Source organism: Chinchilla lanigera, unplaced genomic scaffold (assembly GCF_000276665.1).
Source record: "Chinchilla lanigera isolate Chin_1 unplaced genomic scaffold, ChiLan1.0 scaffold00042, whole genome shotgun sequence".
Taxonomy (NCBI): Eukaryota; Metazoa; Chordata; class Mammalia; order Rodentia; family Chinchillidae; genus Chinchilla; species Chinchilla lanigera.
The window spans coordinates 14908594-14930862 of NW_004955443.1; the positions used below are offsets into that span (position 1 = coordinate 14908594).

The following is a 22269-nucleotide window of genomic DNA, read 5'->3' on the forward strand; positions in this document are numbered from 1 at the left end:
GAAAAAATCCCAGCTAGAGTTGGAAGTTTCTTATTTTTAAAACTTTATTTAAAAGAAAAATTCTTGCAAATTTCCAATTACACTAGCCACAGTATCCCTATAGGATCTCATACGAGGGAAATAGACTATAGTATTAGAAGAACCATAGCCTAGAATGTACCTCAACACTGTCAACTTTTCATATAGCGCATATGAGAAAAAAACGTGAATCACTTCTGAAGCTCTTAGTGCCTTTTGAGGTCAAGAAATTACTGAAAAATAGTGGCACAATTGCCCTCATTGTACATTGGCATTAATAATAGTACTTGGGAGCAGGGAGTAAAAGATCTTGCTTTTTGTTATTTGTTACACCTTTCTTCCATCCCAGTTCTTTATGTCCACTCCTGTTTTTTTGGCTTATCCAAGGGGTTTACAAAATCACAAATGAAGATCTCAGATATTATAATCTCTATTCCCTATGTTTTGCAATAAAAAGAAAATTAAATCCATCTGAAAACCGATGAGAATACGGCTTTACAATTAACTATACAACTTTGGAGAAAGCATGACTGATTACATGTATTTAACCTGACTTGGGATAATTCTTCAAACTCTTGAAAAGTGTGTTGTTCCCACCTTATAAGCTTGCTCTTATACTGAGGACCCCTGTAAGATGAACTCAAGCATTTTCGTGTAGCATGTGAATAAGAAAGTGAGAAAATCCCCCAGCTCTGCTTTTATTCACCTGTGTTAGGAATTAACAATTTCTAAGCAACAAAAATCTAAGAAAATGAAAACTATTTCTTATGAGCCTTCTCGCAACGCTAATACTGGCCAACAAGTTGGCACTTGTACAATGTATGTCAATAACACATATATAATATGTAATATATAACATATTACATACATTATATAAGAAAAGAATCTTAATTTTCAGCATATGATAGGTCTATTCAGTGAGGTGAGAGGTCAAAAACACAGAAACCAGATAAGTACAATGTGGAATTACTGAAGGAACACTGAATGCCCGCAAGTGTGACGACCAGTTTTATTCTTTTGTGTCTATTTCAAACACTAAATTAAAAACATTCAACCTTTGTCTTTCCAAGTTAAAAGAGAACATGAGTACCACATGGGCACTGTCCAATATGATAGCCACTAACTGTGTGTCTATTTAAATATAAATTAAGGCTAAATAATATTTGAAAAAATCACTTTCTCATTCCCTGGCACATTGATCTAAATGTAACTAAGAACTAAGCGCTGCTTTGCTCATGCATCTTCTATCCTAACCCCGCTTCCAAGTACAGCGTCTATCCTCCTCCCGCCCCTCTCACGACTGTGCTCTTTGGCGAAAGTAAAGTGCTGCTGATTTTCACACGAAGTTCTACGGGATCAGTGGACACGCTGTGTGCTAAATGCAAAGGATGGCTGTCAAATTAGACCATGACCTTACAACTGGAGAGCAGGGAGCCGGGCTCCGTGAACGGCATATTTCAAGGGATAGCTTTGTTGGACTTGGCAGCATTTTAGTGCTTGCTTCAATACTTTCAGGTCATGGTGAAGGAAGAATAGTACTTAACAGATGACTTTTTGAAAAGCATAACAGCTAGATTGCGAGAAACTGTTCCTTAAAGAGACAATGAGAGATGGTCTGCCTGGCTTCCTACATGCATTTTCTTTCACCATGCATGTAAAAGACTGCAGGTAATTATTTCATACTCATTTGGAAAAGAGGGCATGAGATTGTTATTTCTAACAATTTACATAGGAGATTTATGCAAGACTTTGCATTTTTAAAACGAGCTTTTGAGCAAGATAGCATTTTGCATTGTGAAGCCACTATGTCGAAATTTGGTCACATGATACTGTGCCCAATTTTAGCCTTTGAAAATGGTTTCGGTGATAAAGACTTAAGATCATCGGCATCATTATTTTAATAGCATAATAATTATCATAATCACAATATCATTCATCAAGGGTGGTAAATTGGTAGACTATATGACTGATTTGAGGGCAGTGAGTGGTACTGGTGATTGAATCCGGTGCCTTCACACTGAGCCACCTCCCTAGTTCTTTCTGGTTCTTTTAACATTTTTATTTTGAGACAGGTCTCACTCATTTGTTTAGTTGTCCAAGCAAGGATCCAATCTCTGATCTCTCTGCCTCAGCCTCTCACAGTGCTAGAAATAGAAATGTGAATCACAAAGCCTGGCTTTTCAAGTCTATTTAATATCTACCTAGAAAAGCTTAAACTTTTTACTCTAAGTAAAGAGTGTATTTATAAATCAAGTGACTAATATCAGTTTTGGAAGCAAAGGCTAGAAAGAATATGAATCTTTTCTTTTTCCTTCATTCATGGAATTTAAGGAGAAACACACACATATATGCACACACATTGCCTCACTTATTTGCTGCTATACCATCATTTACATTTTCCTCTACAAGTGCATTTTTTATGTATTTTTAAGAAAAGAAAATGTGAAATAATGCTAAATTCTTATTCTTATCTGACTACCGTATATTAAATCCTATTATAATTATAAAAAGGATCAGCCACATATTATTCAGCATTCAGTCCTTAATGTAATCATTCTTATGATCTCTTCGTCCATTAATTTCTATTCATGAACACTTTAATATAGTAAATCTCTGCATTACATTTACATATACCACATTACTAACTCTTTTAAAAAACCTCAAGAGCACATGATGAAATTCCAATGCATTTTTCTGGCTACCTAAGTAATGATTGATCCATTTCTCTCATTCCCGCTTTCTTTTTTTGTATGAAATATATAATTTCAAAGGCAGAGCTTGGGGATGTCATGTATCCAAAATGCTTTCAAAATGCATCACTGGCCTCATCCAATCTTAACAACCCTCAGTTTCACTTCATTAGCTTGGTCATTAAACTCATGAAGCCTTATATCAATGACCGCCAAGCATTGCCTGTGAGGAGGCAAGAGAAGTGAAGAGCTGCTGGTTGTGTTGTCTTTATCTTTAAAAGTACTGCACATTCTTTCAGTACCTGAAGTTCCTTGAAATGGTGCGGCACCTGTAAAATGTTAATGAGCATAGAGACTTTCAGGCATAATGCAAATTACAGACAGACACTACAAAAATAATTCATTGCTAAACAAACAAGCAACATGCACGCTGCAGGCACACTACAGGTGGCAGGCATTACTGCAGCCCCCATGTTAAGACAGGTTACGGGACTACACACTGGTGAGATACATACTCGTGGTGAGGTACCATGTTCAAGCACTATCTCAAAAAGACAGAAAATAATTTTTCAACAGCTTTTAAGGCCTACTCATTTCACCTTGATTTGCAATTATATAGTTCTACTGCATTGTTACTGCAAGTCATATATCAATTTCAACTTCATCAAGTGATACAAATAATTAAAGAAATTAGACATTCTTAAAAGAAAAGCTCAATCTCCTTCTACCCAAATGTATTAAATTCACAGTGCAGGCACCTTATCTTTACTATATTAAACATTTTTACTGCTAAAAATAAATTCTGGTCTAATGCACCTGTAATGAATATTTCAAGGAGATTTAAACACTCTGATTTCTTAAAAAAAATAAACTGAAGACTTCTGATGAATCATCATTTAAGTAAAGAAAGCAAGCTGTCAGGTTTTCTAAAAATCTTAAATTGTTTGGCTTCAAAGTTGCATTCATTGCTTTATGAGAACCAACAAGCACCAAGATACATGCATTAATACTGCCATCATTGCAGCGGGCCACAGAGAAAGAGTTCTTCCATTCCCAGTTTCATTTTTAAAAAACTTCTTGCTAATTAAGTAGCACTTAACATGAATAGGAAAGAAATCAAATTAGTATTAGCAGTTCATGTTGCAAACTTCAATTCATATTGCTAAGCATCCAAGTAAAAATATTTGCACACCAAACATAAAAAGATGGGATTTAAATTAATTTAGTATCTTATACCAACTAACTAGGCCTTGATGGTAGCTTAAATGATAAGTTGTTCACAAATATGGATTGCATATATTTATATATATTTTCCAAAAAAATTCCCAAGGCTTGTGTACTAAGTGCTAATGAGATATGAATATTAGAAAAATAATGGAATATGACAGTGCATATGGAAAATGTTAGGTTTCTCAGAAATTGAGAACTCTTCATATTTATTTCAGACTACAGTGTTTACAGTTGTTTATAACAAAGAGTATGTAGGTGATAATTTTATCTGTCCACCCATGAATTCACCTATGTAAAATATCACAGTATTCAGAATCTAATTATTCTGTTTTTCACTATGTAAGGAAGTGGCAGTGGAGTTGATTCAACAGTAGGCATAAATATGCCAAAATAATGTCATTCCACAAAATGCATCTCTCATTTTTATCACATGCTATTATCATACAGCTTCCATCTGTCTTCCAGGATGGCTAATGTTTTAATATTCCTTTCTCATGTGGATATTCATATGGCCAAACTGGGTGAAACACACAATTTTTATAAATGGATATTTTTATGTAACTCATGTCTGTGGGATTTCCAGAGAATTACATGTTTTCAAGATGCAAGTCTGGCCCTTAAAATAATTTATCCTTAACTGACAATGACTTAGTGAATGACCACCATTTGCAGTAGAATGCATTTTCTAAAAATTAAATATCCCCTAATGCACCTAGTGGATTCTTTCTTTCCTGGCACACACTGCTGAAATGTCCCCATAAGTAATTGTAGTCCTAATAAGTATTTCTTGTATCTCAGTACCTGACTATGCACCAATATTTTATTTTGTTGTTTCATATTCCAATTAATCTTTAAAATAAAACATGTTCCTATGGTACTACCATGCTTAAAGATACATATGTAGAGATATATACATTTATTGAACTAAATATATTCAGATCTGTTTTATTTTTAATCCTATGTAAATATATAGACAAGGAGGAAAATTTATTTTATAATTCATTCTCACCATTTTAAATTATGAGACATAATTTAATTATTATTAGTGACCAATATCTCAGAGATACTATCACGAACTGCTACTGCATTTTATACCTGTTCAGTGAGGTTGTTGGATCTAATTTGACATCTAAACTTGGAAGCTTTTAAAGGATTAAGTGGCTGCCAATATGGAAAAGATGTATCAGATAGGAACACAGGAAAAGAATTTTCCGGTAAGAATTAGGATAAAATAGGTGTGGATTAATACTTTTTTCCTAAAATTTTCAGGTGATCTCTCAGTTAATGCATGAAATTCAGAGAAGGTGAACAGGCTAAATGATGACTACTACATCTATTTACTAAGGAGCAAGTTCTTACAGTTGCATTAAATTTTGGCTTTGTTGTTGTTTGGGTTTTTGCTCTTTGTTTCTTTGCATTTCCTTCTGGGTGGGAAGAGACAAAGATTTCATAGTACTGTGGAATACTAACATGCATTAACTTCCTCCGTCATAAAATCCTAAAGAACGGACTGAAGAAAAAGACCAACTTCTCTAACCTACAATGTACAAGTTGTACTTTCAAGGTAAGTAGGAAATATCACAATGTATTGTAATAGGTTATGCCCAAGGGAAAGATATTGTCAAGTGGATTCTGATTATGCTAGAATAATTAAAAGTTTTACAATAAGAAAAACTGAATTATACAAAGATCACCTTTGTCATTGTTCAACCATTTCTTCATAGCAATATCAGAGGTTCACTAAATGTTTTTTCAGTAAAACAAGTATTCTCCATATATTTCTCACAGTTGTTTGTGCATTTGCTACAATATCTACGGAAGAATGAACTGCTTGATCTACAGTGGATATAGTTATTTTGCTTGTTTCAGTGCTTTAAGAAAGACATCCATTTCTGCATCATAACTTCATGAGAAATAAAAAAGAAAAATTCTTCTTAAGATAACAAAGACTAATGTAAAAAAAAAAAAAAACTAAAAATGACCTCTTGGGAAGACAAGATATATCTGCATATTAATGTAATCAGTACCTGTCATTTAACATGTGAGGAAAAGTTGTAAGCCCAAAGAAACTAATTTGCACGTATAAAACTCAATAGTAGAAGGAAATTTCAACATTTAAAGAGCTTGATATATAGATTAAATTTTTTTAATGAAAGAAGTAAATATCTTTCTCAATTGGACAAATATTTCAGGTGTAAGTAACATTGCTTTCAAGGTAATTTATAAGAGCACTAGACACTGATTAAAAGACATGATAGGATATTCCAGGTTAAGCAATTTTATACAAATTCATTGTGGCTGAATATAGGCAGGCCACGGAACATAATGAATCTATTTTGTTCTCCTTAGCGGATTTTTTAAAAATGAAATATAACCAAAAGAAATAAAATTCTATGAAGGAATAGTAGAATACTTGAAATTACAGAGTTCAATCTATTCCTTCTATTGATGAGAAACCTGGACCCCAAAGAACAATGATTTACTCATGATCACACATCTTTCATACAAACAAGTGATAAATCATAGGTTTACAAATCCCATCAACTTGGGATTTTTCGTGTTTGCAAGTGAGCATAAGTTGATGGAGATCTCTTCTATGATATGTACTATGATATGTGATTCATATCCATATTTTTCACATCACCCTAACATAGCTCAAGGGGTCAGAGATCTTGCTGATTTTTCAGATGGAAGTAGTTAATATCACAGAAGCTAGGCAAATTGTTGTAGGTCACAAAGTTAGTATATTGACTGCATAAGCATCTGTAAAATCCAAAGTATTCTCTTTCCCAAGCTACATTCTTTCAATCTTACCCTGTTATAATATTTAAAATTCGGAATCTTGTTCTACAACCAACTTCATCTAGAAAAACATATTGAAATGAAGGTGATGATTTATAAAATTATTTCAAAAGGAATGCAAATAGAAATGTAACAAATAATTAGCTGAACTTGGGACTCAAACATGGTAAAAGAACACACAAACGTATACTTTCTTTCTTTTAATAGTGTTACTAATCTCACCTTTTACCTCACCTGAGGAATGTAGCTTAATTGTTTTAGATGTTTCTTTTTACATGTGTTATATTAATTCATTTATAGCTACCTTTCTTTTTTTTATATAGCTACCTTTCTATCTCTCTAAAGTTAGAGTTCCATTTAATGAGCCACTGCCACATTCTATTTGGATTACCATTGTATTTAACCTGGAAATTATGTTGTTTTAGAAGTTGCAAATTGCATGTCTTTAGAGGTGATTTATAGTGAATGAGTGTTTGGAATTATGTACTGGCAGGCAATTTACTTCTAGATACAATTTTATCCTTTAAATTTTGCACTTATTGTATTCCTTCTTTGAGGCACTAATTACATATGATCGCAGAATCATGGACTTGCACAGGTTAGTTGAAAAGAGGGAAGCTAGAGAGTCCATCTCCCTACTTGAATCTCAGAAGTAAAATGGAGGGAAAGCAATTTACCAAGGAATGGTAGATTCAAATCCACATCTACAATCACATTGCTCTTTCTACATTTCCACACAACAGCACAATGAAACACACACTGTCATGAAAAATATTCTTAGATATTTGGGAGATGAGAGACGGATGCCTGTGCTTTAGCCTTAAAAAGAATGATTGAAGCCTTATCAGTATAACCTCTAGTTAAGACATGAGACTTTATACCAGTAATAACCCCAGCACTTTGAGTCACATCCTCAGCTCATTCTTAGCTCCCTTACATAACAGGGATTTAATTATTATTGTGTTTCATTTTACATATTTGTGTTAATTAATATAGTTGCCCTTAGAGTGTTTTCTACTGCTTCCCTCAGTTCTCTAATTATGAACAATGAACATGGGTTTCTCAGATCAACCAATCTCAGTACTATATATATGAGCAAAAGATAAAGAAGTCTCCGTGTTGAAGATGTGAGAATCCACTACAGAGAAATGTGGAATGTTCTTTGTTAAATCCACACAAAGACTTTCCTCAACTCAGTGGTGTGGGGCCCTATGACAGTAGTATCAACAGACAAACAGAAATATACTGTTCCAATGCTATTATTAGTATTTATAACAGCTCTAGCACTCTTGATAAATGAAACCACATTAATTAGTTTCAGGATCTTTTTCTCACTTTGGCATATCCACTAGCACTTCTGAACATGCAATTAAAATATTTCAAAATGTCACTTATGTTTCCATTCTACAAGAAATGCATACTGATTATGGCTACTTGATCTGTACTAAGCCATACACACTTAAAAACTAAGACATGGTAACATTTTGAGGGTTAAAAAATCTCTCAAACATTGCATGCAATACAATTTGATAAAAATAAAGCTATCAGTGATTATAGAAATGTACAAGCACACTATTTCCTAGTTATGAAATATTTTCAATATATAGATTTTTTTAAAGATTTGGTCATTGTAATGTTTATTTTTCTTTTACATTAGAAATTATAAAATTAGTGAGGGTTTGTGTCACAAATAGTAAAAACAAAAGCCACTTTTATTTTTTAATAAAGTTATCTTTTTATTAAACAAAGAACTTAGTTGCTTTGAAAGTTACATGCTGCCCCACTTAATGATTATTACAAATTAGCTCCTTCATCCTTAAATTTTTAGAGATTCATTTGTTCCTGTAATAACAGAAGTGATTTGGCACACAATAAGTACAGTTAAAAATAAGAATTGTGATTTTTTTTAATTTTCCTAATAAAAAGAAAATAAATTTTGGATGACACGATGAAAGGAGAGAAACACATGTATGGGTGTAAGAGAACTTGGATAATACTTTTCCCCAAATTATTTGGCCAGTCTATCTCTAACTTGATTTCTTGAGTAGGCAAAAGGTACAAAGTTAAGCTACAAAGGGAGGCCCTGTAGCTCTCCCTTTGATCCTAGCAAGAGGCGAGCAATTCCTTCGTAAGAGTAGATATGTTGTCAAGTACTTATAAATGATGAATTGAATTTTGCAGGAAGAATATATCACATATCTGTCAAATCCCAACTGCAATTAATGTTTAATGTGTAAAACAATAAAATGTTTTTCTTCAAATCTTTAATTTCCTCCAAAATCAATAATACAAAATTTCTAAATTTTTCTTCAAGTCTACAATATTCTCTGGGTACCATGAAAAAAAGATTCAAACGTTCCTCTTATCCTGAAGATGTAAATGATGATAGAACATCTAAGGAGGAAAGAGAGGGAGGATAGGTTACTGTTACCTAGGAATAAGGTCAGTAAGTAGCTGGGCAGAAAAAACTGAAATTCTGACAATCTTTAATATTGTTCACTGCTAGATGTTCCCTCAAAGCCTCATGCACTCATAGGAAGCCTTTTGGGAAGTGACTGGATCATGGAGCATGATATTCATTGGTGGCTTAGTTCACTGAGGTGGTTATAATGAAATATGATGTGAGGAGGTGAAGCCTGGTGGGAAGAGCTGGCTTGGAAGGATCTCTCCCTCCCTTCTGGATCTTTCTGCTTTCCAGCTCCATGCCGAAAGCTGTGTCTCCTCTGCTATGTCCCCCTGTCCCTCTGTGGAGACTGTGCCTGGGAGCTAGCTGACTATGGACAGAAACCTCTATTAACTGAAACAAAATCAACTTTTCTTCCTTTCAATTATGCATGTTGGGAGTTTTGTTGCATCAGTGACAAAGTAAGACATTCTCCACGTCATTTTAAAATTCATGTAGAGGGCCCTAAGTATTACCTGACCATTAAGGTTTACTTTATTAATTGACCGGAAAAAGAGGACATGTGAAACAGGGTACCCAAAGAAGAAGCCTGGGAGGAGATGAAGTTTGGTTCAGAAGAGGAAGCTAGAATTTGGTGTCCTGCTTGTGTGGCACTAAGATTCTACCTCCTATGGAGAAGTAAATAGTGAGGAAAGAACTCTAACAACAAATAAACAGGGTATAAGTGGCCCAGGAAGGACATGTTGGATGAGAAAAGCTGGGGAGGGAAGCTACAATGAGAGAACTTCCTGAAAATGTTTATGAAGATGCCGCAAAGAGCTATACAAAGTCTCCCTAACTTCTACATTTACCTCGCACTGTTTTGTGCATTGCCCCAGCAATTCTTTTCTTTCTGAATTGATTAAATTTTAGCCAACTCAAGTTTTGCAATATGTACACATGACGGGATGAATCAATATAGCAGGAGAACACATGGATTATCTAGCATATTTATCAACCTTTTGTGGTGAGAACACTTAACAGGTATTCTTGGTGATTTTCAAGAATGCACTACATTTAGCACAGCCACCATATTGTACAAATGACTGACATTTATCTTTCTACCTGTACCTCTCTTCTAAAAGAGTCCATTTACCAACAGAATTGGAACAGAGCTGGACCCAGGAAGGTGGATAGTTCTCTAAAGTGTAAAATGTATGAATCCTGGTCATCTCTCTACTGAAGAACGGGGGTAGGCGAAGAGAATGTGGATAACATTTTTTGCAAAGAGCAAAGCTTAGTGATATAGAACACAAAGCATTTTCCTATCAGATTGACACTGGCATAGGACTTCATACAAAGGAGCAAGGTTAAGAAGAAGGGTGAACAATGATTCCTTTATTATTTCTGGGTGCTGTATTATAATACATAAACTGATAGGTTCTATTAATTTAAAAGAGGATCTTTGAAGATCGTGTTTTATTCAGTGATAGAATACGGGCTTTTATTGTCTAAAATGATTTTATTTCTAATAAAGGCACTGCAAGGCACTGGATAGTGCAATGTGAAAGAGCAATATTACAAACAATTGCAATATTTTCCATGCAGCTCAATGCTTCTTATGTTATCCATCAAATTCATTTCCCTTGTAACTAAATCTGTCATAAATTTAGGCATCCAAATATGAAATATGTTTCCAAACAATAACCTACTGTCAATAAACTTAATAAAGCCTTCAAATAATCCAATATTTTTGAGGGGCTTTTCAATGCCTTAAGAAGTATTGATTTTGGTGGTTGATGATGGAATTAACAATAAATTTTCAATAGGAATCGAGGTAAGGAGGAGTTCTTTTATCCTTAATAATTACATACAATCATAGGTAAATGCACATTGCGATAGAAATTTATACTAACTACATACATAACCAAAATTAATTTCCTTTTAAAAACTTAATAATTGTCTAAACATTTGAGATACATTTCAGGAATACAGAAATAAGCAATTTGGACCTCAGATATTAGAAGTCCTTTTTCTCACTGATCAGTAAGTGAATCATTTGTATCTGAGTATGTCTTCTTTGCTTTTCTTTGTGAGACTTGCATTTTCTTCTCTTAGGAATACACTAACGAGAAAAATGCAATACTAACACTGGAGTTAGGAATACTACTTAGTATCTTGTTTGGCTGCATTTTTATATTTGAATCTATCCAAGGCTTGGACTAAATTTTATGAATTATAGAAGAAAACTCATTTTTTTCCTCTCTGAAAGCTAAAAATGTTTCCTACATAAAACAATCTAGATTAGTCATAACGTCTTAGCTTTAATAATCTAGTGAGATTCAGATTAGTATGATTTTGAATTATTAGCCAAATATTTAGGAACATGTGTCCATTATTAAAAAGCTCTAGCGTAGTCATGTTGAACATTTTTTATGCCTAATGTTATTTGATGTAAAACTTGTGAGATACAAGGCAGTTATTGATTACCCGATATATCATAAAGAAAAGAGCACCTTTACTCTCTGTATAAGAGATCATGGAAATCAGAAGTTTTCTTACTATTAAAAACTATCAACATTTGTGATCTCAGCCAAGACGAGCTAGGTTATAGTTGTTGAGAGTGTCCTTCTTAACCAACTCCCAACATATTCTCAGGATGGAAATTCTGATGCCATAAACATTAGGCTGTGGATAAAAACATGCTAGAAAGTAACAGATTAAGTGGTCTTTGTGGAGTAGGCCTTTTACATTAAAGCAACTGGTCCAACAAACACTGAAGAATACAATTCACTTTACATGTGCTAAGGCCCCTGGGAAAGATACAAAAGAGTTAAGATGCAATCTCTGACTGCAAGGTCTTGCAATCCGAGTGGCAATCAAAACACATCCAAGTGAAACAAGAATAACACTAGTAGGCACAGAGAAGAAAATAACTGCTGCAATTCCAGATCATATGATAATTCTTGTCAGACTAGCACACAGATGAGCAATGTTTGAAAAAGTCAAAAATTCCTATTGTGATCTGAAAGAGAACACATTTTCCATCACTCAATTGTGTTGCCAAAATCAAGCCATTTTTAACCTGCTGTTGATGTCTACCATTACCTTAATTTGTGATATTGACCATCTATCGCATTGTTTATTTCTATTTCTATTAATATTTCCTTATTTAATTATCAGACAAGAGTACAGCATTAATGTTGGGTGTTGCCAAAATATTTCAGAACAGATCATTCATTCAGCCATCTGATGACTTGCTCAGTTTTTCTTACTCATGCAGATTGCTACTAATTCAGTGTCCCAAATATCTGAAATAATTTCTTTATGGCTTTGTTTAAAGACAAACTTGTTTTTAATTCATTGTAGAGATCATAAATTTCTCTCCATTCAAGACTGACTTTACGTTATCATACCTTTATTCTCAAACAAACCTGAATTTTTATTATTTATCACAGAAGGAAAAATTTACTGCAATTTCTGTCTAGTACAAACATTGAGATGTGTCCCCACCCACCTATTCATTGGGCCTGGTGAGGTGAGACTTCTGGCTCTTCCCTACAGTCAAAGTGACCTTCAGAGGTAAATGTTTTGAATCAGTTCAGGACATCAAGGCAACCAGGACAGCACAAGTAAAAACACTGAAGAAAAGGGTTGTCCAAGACTGCGGTAGAAAGTGGTAAGAACAATGGGATAAATTTGTTTGAAGCAAGGGGGAGCATTCTGAAGAGGATTAATGACAATGTTTCTTTTACTGTAATGTTTTTTACAACTCCAACATTCACTGTATTTTTCAACTATATCTAATCTCTTGAAATATTGACAGCACTTTGTATGTAGTATATCAGTTATTGATGAACTTTCGTTGCATACATTGCTAAATTAAAAGCACGTGAAACCATCACAGCTCTCACACTGAAGAGGAAAGGACAGAATAAATAATGCCAATCCTAACGTGCAATTCGGAATGATTTTCTGAAAATAATGTAGTTCTTTAAAAATATCGGCTTGGTTAAACTTCTGAACATGCCTTCATATTATAAACTTAGTTGTAATGCAAGTCAATTTTTGACTATGGTTAGGAGACAAAGGTGAAAGAAAAGGTAAAAAAGGGGGAAGAAGAAAAACAGCAAATCTTATCATGCCTCCAGAAGAAATTTCCCCACTTATCAGTGAGTCCAATTCTGCCCTGACCGCAAAACACCTTGTAGAACACTCCACAGACAGCAAGAAGATCAGGCCAAGGGAAATGTTAAAATACAGTAAAGGGTGTTCAAGCATGATTTTTATAAAAATAATAATTAAAACAAAGTGAGAAGATTTAGGATAAAAGCAAAGTGGTGTAGAGAAAAGAGCCTAGAGCTACCCATGCATATTGGCTCCAAATTTACAAGTAAGTCACTGGACCAAAAGATTACTAAGATGGTTCACTTAGCTGCTGTGAACAGAAGATCTTTAAAGGAGGAGATTATAAAGGTCTGCTTCTTTGTTAATATTATTTTTAAGGTGGCTGGAAATCTTTAATATTTATTCATTATTACAATTATATTATTTGGTAGGAACAATTGTTTACAAATAAACAGCGTAAATTCAAAGAATTTGCTGTCTTTGTTTGTGTAGATCTACAGTCTATATGCCGTATTAGCCAAACAGACAGCTTTCACAGCTCCATGTGTGTACATAGCTCCTTCCCACCCCTTCCACATCCACTACTTACTGAACATTGTAAACCGGCATTGTAACACTACGACAATGTTTTATTGCACCAGCTTTATAAACTTTACAGTGCAATTCTTGCTACTTTTCTGAGGCAAACCAAAGGTATATTTCTCAAGGTTTTTGCTGCCTTCATTAGCAGCATTTGATGGAGGATCTTTTATACATTTGTAATAGAAATAAATCAGATTGCAAATCCTTTCTAAAATCTTAAACCATGTACCAACTTTTTGGTTGAAATTGTATTGGATAAGTTAAATTGCATTATTTTAACCAATATGAGTGTATTTCTGTAAGTATTGTTATGTTCAAATAAAGTTGTAAAAAGCACAAAAAAACCCAACTTGGTAAAGGTTAACAGTTACATAGTTTCAAAGTAAACTACTGATTGGTTTTAATGAAAACAATTTTCTAAACCCTAGAAACAATGATATTAAACATAAACAGTAAGACCTTGTCAATGGCAACCAAATATAGTTCCCATACTATTGTATTCACTGGGTTTTTAAAGGGCATTTTATGCTTGATATAAAACCTCCTGGAGTTGCTATAAGTCGGGATGTGATTTCCACAGATTCAGATGTGGTGACATGAGACATTAAATCCCAGTGGTATTTTGATTTGCATTTTTTTAACCAGCAAAATTCTAATTGTGAAGTATTAAGCAGGTATTCATGAATACCCATATTATGAAAGCTGGAAATTCTTTCAAAGTAAGACAAATGCTCACCTGAGGAGGTAGGGATTTACCAGGACTGAAAGGGATTGCAGAAAATAATAGAAATACTGTAGGGATTGGGGTCAGAGACCAAATACTGCCTGGGGAAACTGGCATTCCTATCCAGTCTAATACACTTGCAGCTAGAAGGGAGTGAGAGGCAGGCAACTTTAATATTCCCAGAAACTAGGCACCGAAAAACCAGCAAATGATTGCAATTTCAGGACAAAGGGCATTGTGCCTTATGGTTGTAGCATAAGAAATGAAACAATTTTAGGTCCCTAACAGAGTATGGGGTAGGTTCACATGCTAAAAAATGTATAAAGGAATAAATAGGTAAATAATATAACTTAAGTAAAATTGTCAACACTAATATCCCTGTGTGTAAAATAGAAACAGTTTCATACATAAAATACAAGGGCACAGGTGATGTCTGTGGGGATCGCCTATTGCCAATCATTTGAACACTTAGTAGTTACCTAAAATAAACAAAAACTCTGAGAAAGTCAGCATTCTTAGTATGAGAAAACATTCTTGTTAGATAATGATTTTGCTTGAGTGAAAGAAGGGTCTGTATTCAAAGGTGAAGGATTAAAAGGATTCTCATGGCTGTGGAGATAAATATTACTCGCTACTGCTCTTTGTTAGAACTCTCCAGAGCTATAGTCTTCTGAGATCTTTTATTATGCTTTGTATAATGCAATCTGTGGGTGCTTTGACACAATCACTATTCAATGAAACTTAAACCTTCCTTGGTTTCTGGTAGGAGATGCACTACACACACACACACACACACACACACACACACACAGAAAGAGAGAGAGAGAGAGAGAGAGAGAGAGAGAGAGAGAGAGAGAGAGAGAGAGAGAGAGAGGGACAGACAGGAAAACAAACTCAGGGTAGATTCCCAAAGTACTTCTTTGTGTCTCCAAATTTCTAAACTCAAACTCTAAAATCTCTGCTTCTCTGCTTGTCATCTGCTGGCCCATGGCTCCAGTCAGCCAGTCACATGCCAGAGGATGAGAATATAACTGCCTTTTTACCCTGATGACTTTTTCCCAAAGAGATGCAACCAATGTGCATAATTTACACTAGAAAGTGTAAGGAAGTCTATGTGAGAAACAAACAACAACTAAATGAATGTATATATATATATATATATATATATATATATATATATATATATATATTTTCTGTTCTGGCTATTACTAATTCCTTCCAACTAAAGTTTCCCCTCCCTGGGGACTGGGGATACAGCTCAGTGGCATAGCACCTGCCTGGCAAACACGAGGTCCTGAGTTTGATTCCTGGTGCCAAAAATAAAATAAAATAAAATTAAGTTTCCCCCCCTTGAGCTGTATTTCCTTTAAAATATGCTCTATAAAGCATCATTGAAAGATTGGTAGTCTAATTTAGGATCTTCCAAGTGGTTATTTACATTAAACAGGGCTAGACAATAGAAAATACCTATTTTCTCTCAGAGATAGCCTTTCTAAAGGAGGTTATTAAAAAACTACCTTACATGCTTAATTTGTTTTGGCACTCATGAATATTTTGGTTAATTATCAGAAATTATCTTGAAGGCAAGATTAATCTTTTTATTTAGCCGACACACAACTGGTAGTGTCTAGTCAGTCAGACCCCATGACAGCTTCCTCTGTTTCTTATCATGATTAAGAAAAATGGGAGGACTGTGTGGTGAAAGTTTGTGTTATCCCATTTGATTCATTAAGCTTCAAGTTTTGGTTATAAAGCCAAGTGTACTTGGATATGTTTTCAAAAAGTTTCCATACATTCAAATTTAATGGGGGACCACTGTCTTTGTTGATAACTTCTGTTTTATTTTCCTCCCTAGGTCACCCAAAGAATTATATCTAGAGGAAAAAGATGCAGTCATACTTTTTTTAAAAAAAGGAAAACTGCAGTAATCAGATTTCCGTTATTGACAGCTGACTTATGACTGTCTTAAGAAACATGAGAGCCCAAAGGAGTGCTTTTGCATGATGGAATTCTGGAGGAGATTTAGGTGAGGCGTTGGAGTCCGCCACAAGTCTGCAGGGTCCCGCCCAACAGAGTCCTTGCCATTATCATCTTATGATTCATTGACAAGGTTTGCTTTTCCTAAAAGAAGGAAAGCAAATTTATATAAATTTCAAAAGTCCCATTTCCTAACAAAATTGTTTTATTTTTTTTTTTTGAAAGACAGTAGCTCAATCTATTTGGGTAATTTTTTCAAGATCAAGTTGAGACCCATAATAATAAAAATTGAATGGGACATACAGAACATTTCCAACTAAAGATATCCTCCAGTTTTTCCACAAACCTGATAGATGATGTAGCTCCAACTTTGAGAAACACAGACAAGCTGTCTTAAAGTATATAATTTCAAATAAAAATTACATACAAACACACACACACACACACACACACAAAGAAATTAATAGCACTGTCACTTACAAGCACACACTGGATACGATGGAATCTGTATGAACTTTAAAAAACTGGGGGAAAGAAAACAAATTGGAGATCGTGTCCGCTAACATTTTTCACTCCTGGGTATCTTGCCACCATGATGATTTATCCATTTGTTACCTCTTCCACCACTGTCCCCTGCCATTAACAAGACCATCCTCCTTACTTTTCATGCTTTCAACAACATGAGCTCTTAGCTTTTGTGGCCTTCAAGTCTGAATTATTCTTTCTAAAACTATGCAACCTAAAATTCAGTGTTTATTCAACCAGTGCAGCCAATTTCTCATTCCACTCAAAGATAAACCTCGTCTTTGGCACTCAGGGGTCCGGCAACTGGATTCTGACCCTACTCAAACTCATCTCTACAGACAATGCTCTCCCCTAGCTCACACCCAGTTGCCGTCTTCCCAACCATAACACAGTGTTTCTCAAGCTTTGTTCCTGCTGTGTTCTCACTGTCTGAGAATTTCCCACTCTCCCCCTCATCTATATAAACTGTATTAAATCTGGAGCTCCTTCTATAATCTCCCTATACTCCCGAAACTTTATGTAATTGCGATTTTTCTATTCCATTACACTACTGTTCACATAGTGGTAAATTTATGATAAATTTTGTCTTTGCCTGACTTCCTATTGCTGTATATTTTAGTCAATTTGTTTCTTGATGTCTTATTTTCTCATTCCTATGATCTTTTGAAATGTCAGCAAAGATATTTATCACTTGCTCACATCTCTTAGTAACAGAGAACATTTATTTCTCATCTAGGACATGCTCAAGAAATATTTGTAAGAATAAAAGTGTCTGTACTAGAAAGAAGCACAGTGGGTGGTGTGGGAGACATTTCCAAACTAGTTTATTTGAAGATGGTTGTGAATATATGTTGTCAAGTGAGTTCATATCTGTGGGGTGGAGTGGGGTGGAGGATAGCTGGGATGGACTGGGGCTGACTATGCCTAAATAATTATATGGCATGTTGGGTGATAGTTAGCTTTGGGTGTGGGATGGTGTGGGTGAGACCAGTGGTTTTATGAGCAAAATAAGATCTGTGAAGTGGTACCAGGTTTTAGAGATAATTTGTTTGTGTTACAGAGGACAATTATGTTAAAATAGGTTAGGCACTATGATAGTCTCAATTACCCCATTCTTTTGTAAGTCTTATACTTACTGGAAGGCCTGTTTAAAGCACCTATACCAGAAACAGGACTGAATTTCAGCATTGGAAAAGAGCCTAAGTCACGTTATTGAAACCCACACCCCACCCCACCCACGCTTCACAATATTCATGCTGTGTATTCTTCCTTTTTATTCATTTATTTTTTAAAATTTTATTTTAAAGAGAGTAAAAAAAGAACAACAGCAAAATAACAACGTAGGCAGTAACAAAACAAGCAAAAACAACAAAAATGATACAGAGTTTCAAAACAAAATGATAAGAATTAACACACACATTGCTATCTTCAACAAAGTTGCTCAGATTACCAGATGTAAGAATGCAAGACTAATCAAACCTTAAGTGGGAGGAATACTTACAGTGGAACACCTCCTGGCAGAAAAGTTCTACATACAAAAACACAAGAAAATGAATACAATAAAAAACAAAATGTAACAAGGTATGTGGCGGCTCCATTCCAAAAGCAACACAGGGCTGGAGTTACAGCTCAGTGGGATATAGCTCAGGGGCCCAAGCGCTTGCCTGGCAAGTGCAAGGTTGTGAGTTTGAATCCTGGTACAAAACCAAAAGCAACACAATGCTCTGTTTCTTTCTTTCTTTTTTTTTTTTTTTTTTTTTTTTGGTATTGGGAATCGAACTCAGGACCTTGTGCTTGCCAGGCAGGCACTTTGTGCTACTGAGCTATATCTCAAGCCCCACAATTCTATGTTAAATAACCACAATGGTCCACAGATTTCAGCCAGTGGCAATGCACTGTTGGTATCAGGGTGAGAAAAATCCGCACACTCTCCCATTCCATAATGAGAATTGTGACAATTAAAGTGAGAATTATTTTAGTTACAGAAAAATGCTCTCTTTTATCTTGAAAAGTATAATGACATCTAGCATCAGAGGGCCTGGAGCATCTTAGATTTTCCATAAGTGTTATGCAAATTAAACAGAAAATCATCTCAATATTTTACTCTTCACATGACCTTTGTGGTATATTAGTTGAATCATGAAAGATTTTTATCATGGAGTTTTCCTGGATGGAGTGGCCCCCGTAGGCTGTTCATACAGAGACCATCAACCTGAAATGTTCCACTTCCTGTGGACCCTTGCCAAGAAGTTGAAAAATTAGCGGCAAGGATACTTTTTTGAGCAGAGAGAGAGAGAAACTGAGTTTGAGTCTTAAGTCAAAATTTGGGAGGGTCCAGGAAGCTGCCACTTTAATATATGATCCTTACACAGATGGCTTGAAGACTGCATTTCAAGAAACACCGATCAGCTTTATAGAATTTTATTGTTAAAGCCTGAATTATTAAGTCACCATGACCTGAAAAATTTTAGGAAAATAATCCTACCTAAATTTGACTTTCGTAATCACACAGCAGGTGTTTGGGTTTATTTTCCTATTGCTTTGCTGCCAGAATGCAGAGTAATTGGAGCCTTGGTTTCAGTCTACACGGAGATATTGTTTTGTTTTGTTTTGTTTCCCCAGATTAAGAAACCTGAATATAGCTGCTGCTTGTCCTTCTCTTCAAGTTTCTCCGACTATATGCGCACTTCATTTCTACACGCTAGTATAAAAACTCATGGTCATTAAATTTCTTTAAGAGCTAATGTAGTCCATCTTTCAACTCTTCACGGGTGCTCTTTTTAAGTCACCTTTGGCAAAATTTCAGGTGACTATTTGTAGCAATATGGATCTGACAATTTTAAAAAGTAGATGCTTCTATATTTGAGTGACCCAAAGTATCCTACGGATGTGCATACAGTATTCCTGCCTGGACTTTACTTGGCAAACAACTGAATTGCTGTGCTTAGAGCTGGAAGCCTCTTTGTGTTTGAACCCTGTGCTTTATATACAAAGAACCTGAAGCTGTAGCTCATGAAGCTAGTGTCACCTCACAGAACTGCATCTGAAAACCAGGGCTCATAACACTGAACACAACGCTGATGCCATTGTCGCTATGATCCAAAGCTAAAGTAAAAATACTAAACCTTCTTTTACCTGATGAATATAATAAACAACAATATGTGTTCAGACTGCTCAGGATTTAAAAATAGTGAAAGAAACTTTTTGTTTTTTTTTTTAATTTAAAGGGAGATCTTCCAAAAATCAAAAGAGGAAAAATGTCTGCGTGCATTGGGCTCGATTGTTGTTTGACCACATGGAGTAAATACGGGGGTGTGATTAGGGCAGTGGGAGTACTAATAATTCTCAGTTTCCTCATGCTCAAAATGGGGACAGATCGTTGTGATGATTATTTAACATGTAATCCAAGGAACAATGTCTGGCACACAGGAAGTGTTCAGCAAACAATAGTTATCTCCTTAGGCAAAAATTTTCTGTGGGAAGAGACACTTGACAAGGTGAAATAGTGTAATGACACTCAGATTCTAGATAGAAAAGATATGATTGGATAAAGAGACTGTTGACTCAGGGTCGAACATTTTAGGTATCATTAATTAAAACCCAAGAATAAAAACTTTGAATTTTGTTTCATATATGTTGATAAGAGTAAGAAATAAAATACTTTAAAATCATGGATTTCAGATGGAGTTTTCAGGAACAAGGATATTCTCTCCTACCTCCCTCCTTCACCTCCTCCTCCTCTTCTCCTTCTTCTTCCTCTCTCTCTCTATTCCTCTCTCACTCTGTCAGTTTCTCTTCGTCTCTCTCTCGCTGTTTTTCTTCCCAAGCAAAGACACCTTACAAACTGAACAACTTTTTCATCAATACTTGCTTCTTATCTTCTGTCTTCTGTGAATTTGTACAAGAACCAAATGAAGTTCTGCTTCTCATAGGTTAATCGGTTCTATTTTCTGAATTCCTCTCCCAGTGTGTACTTCAGTTCCTGGAAAATTCACACAACAGGAATTGACAGTCCCTCGGGGAGCATCAAGGGGAAAAAAGTGAGACACAAGCCAGCTTCCTCTAACTAGGAATTTGCCACATGCATTGCAGCATGAAGAAAAGAGACATGAATGGCATGCCTGAAAATGCCCAAGGATTCCTTCAGTGTGGCATTGGGGTGACATTCAAAATATTTAACAAACTGGTAGCACCAGCACATGCATCATTCAGAATGGACACTGGCCGTAAATAACCAGCAAGCCTATGCTCTGCACCCCAGGCTAAAACAGCCCCGTCTCTAGAGCTGAAGTGACTCTTTGTTCCCAGAGCAGTGCTTTGAACAGAGCTTTCAGTGAATATTCTCTGACCAAGAAACACACACAATGCTATAAAGAGAAGGAGAGATTATAATTGCATATGGGATCTTACATAAGTTCATGGAAAGAAATAATATTTGAAGCTGCTAATATATGATGAGATATTTAAAAAGAGAAAGAGCAAAAATGTAATAGGGCAAAAGAAGCTGAAGTTCACAGCCACGTGTGTGCTTGTGAAATGTGGAGTTCTCCTACGCCACTGCAGAGTGTTAAAGGCCTGTTTCCATATTCTAAGTCTTAAAAGGGATGACTTCAACCTAGATCATCTTCTTATTCACAGAAGAGACATATTAACTAAAACTCTTAGGCAGTTCTTTATTAAGAACGAATTCAAGATAACTGCCAAGTGAACTTAACTATCCTTTCAAAATCCCTGATTTAAAAAGTTAATTATTGGTTGCATAGGGAAAAAAAGCATGCCAAATAATTTCTGCAGAAAGGGCACGGGTGAGAAGTATGAGGTTTATGGATTATTTTAAAAGTTTAAATCAAGAGAACAGCAAGAAGCTTCTGTTCATGTGCTACTATCATCAAGAAACCTCCAATCCTGGCCTGAAAGCTGGCTTGTACTACCTTTTTTTTAATGTGTGTGTCTTTATAATTATTTTATCTATTAGCAATTTTTGTATTTTTCTTCCTACTGCATCCTGAATTTGGGTAAAGCAATGACACTATATGACCAACATTTCTTTTCCTTCATAGAGGCTTAACAGTACTTGGAACACTTTCCATTAAAAATTTGCACTAAAATACATTTAATATTGAATTTATATACTATATGAGATATACTTTTTTTGTGTTTTATATTTGACTTTTGGTGGCACAATTTAAATAAACTCAAGGAAGAACGTA

The 22269-nt window shown here is 35.1% G+C and overlaps 1 protein-coding gene across 7 annotated transcripts in view; it reads right to left on the reverse strand.

Moving 5' to 3' along the window:
• Positions 1 to 22269, reverse strand: part of Pcdh7 (protocadherin 7) — a 394384-nt gene that overhangs the window by 142600 nt on the left and 229515 nt on the right. The window contains exon 3 of one of the 7 annotated variants that reach the window (XM_013518076.1): positions 18821 to 21041. The exons of the other annotated variants lie outside the window; for them this stretch is intronic. Within the exon in view, the coding sequence (XP_013373530.1) occupies positions 20986 to 21041 (56 nt within the window). The 3' untranslated portion in view covers positions 18821 to 20985. Of the gene's footprint in view, positions 1 to 18820; positions 21042 to 22269 lie in introns of those variants that run through there. 7 annotated transcript variants of the gene reach the window in all.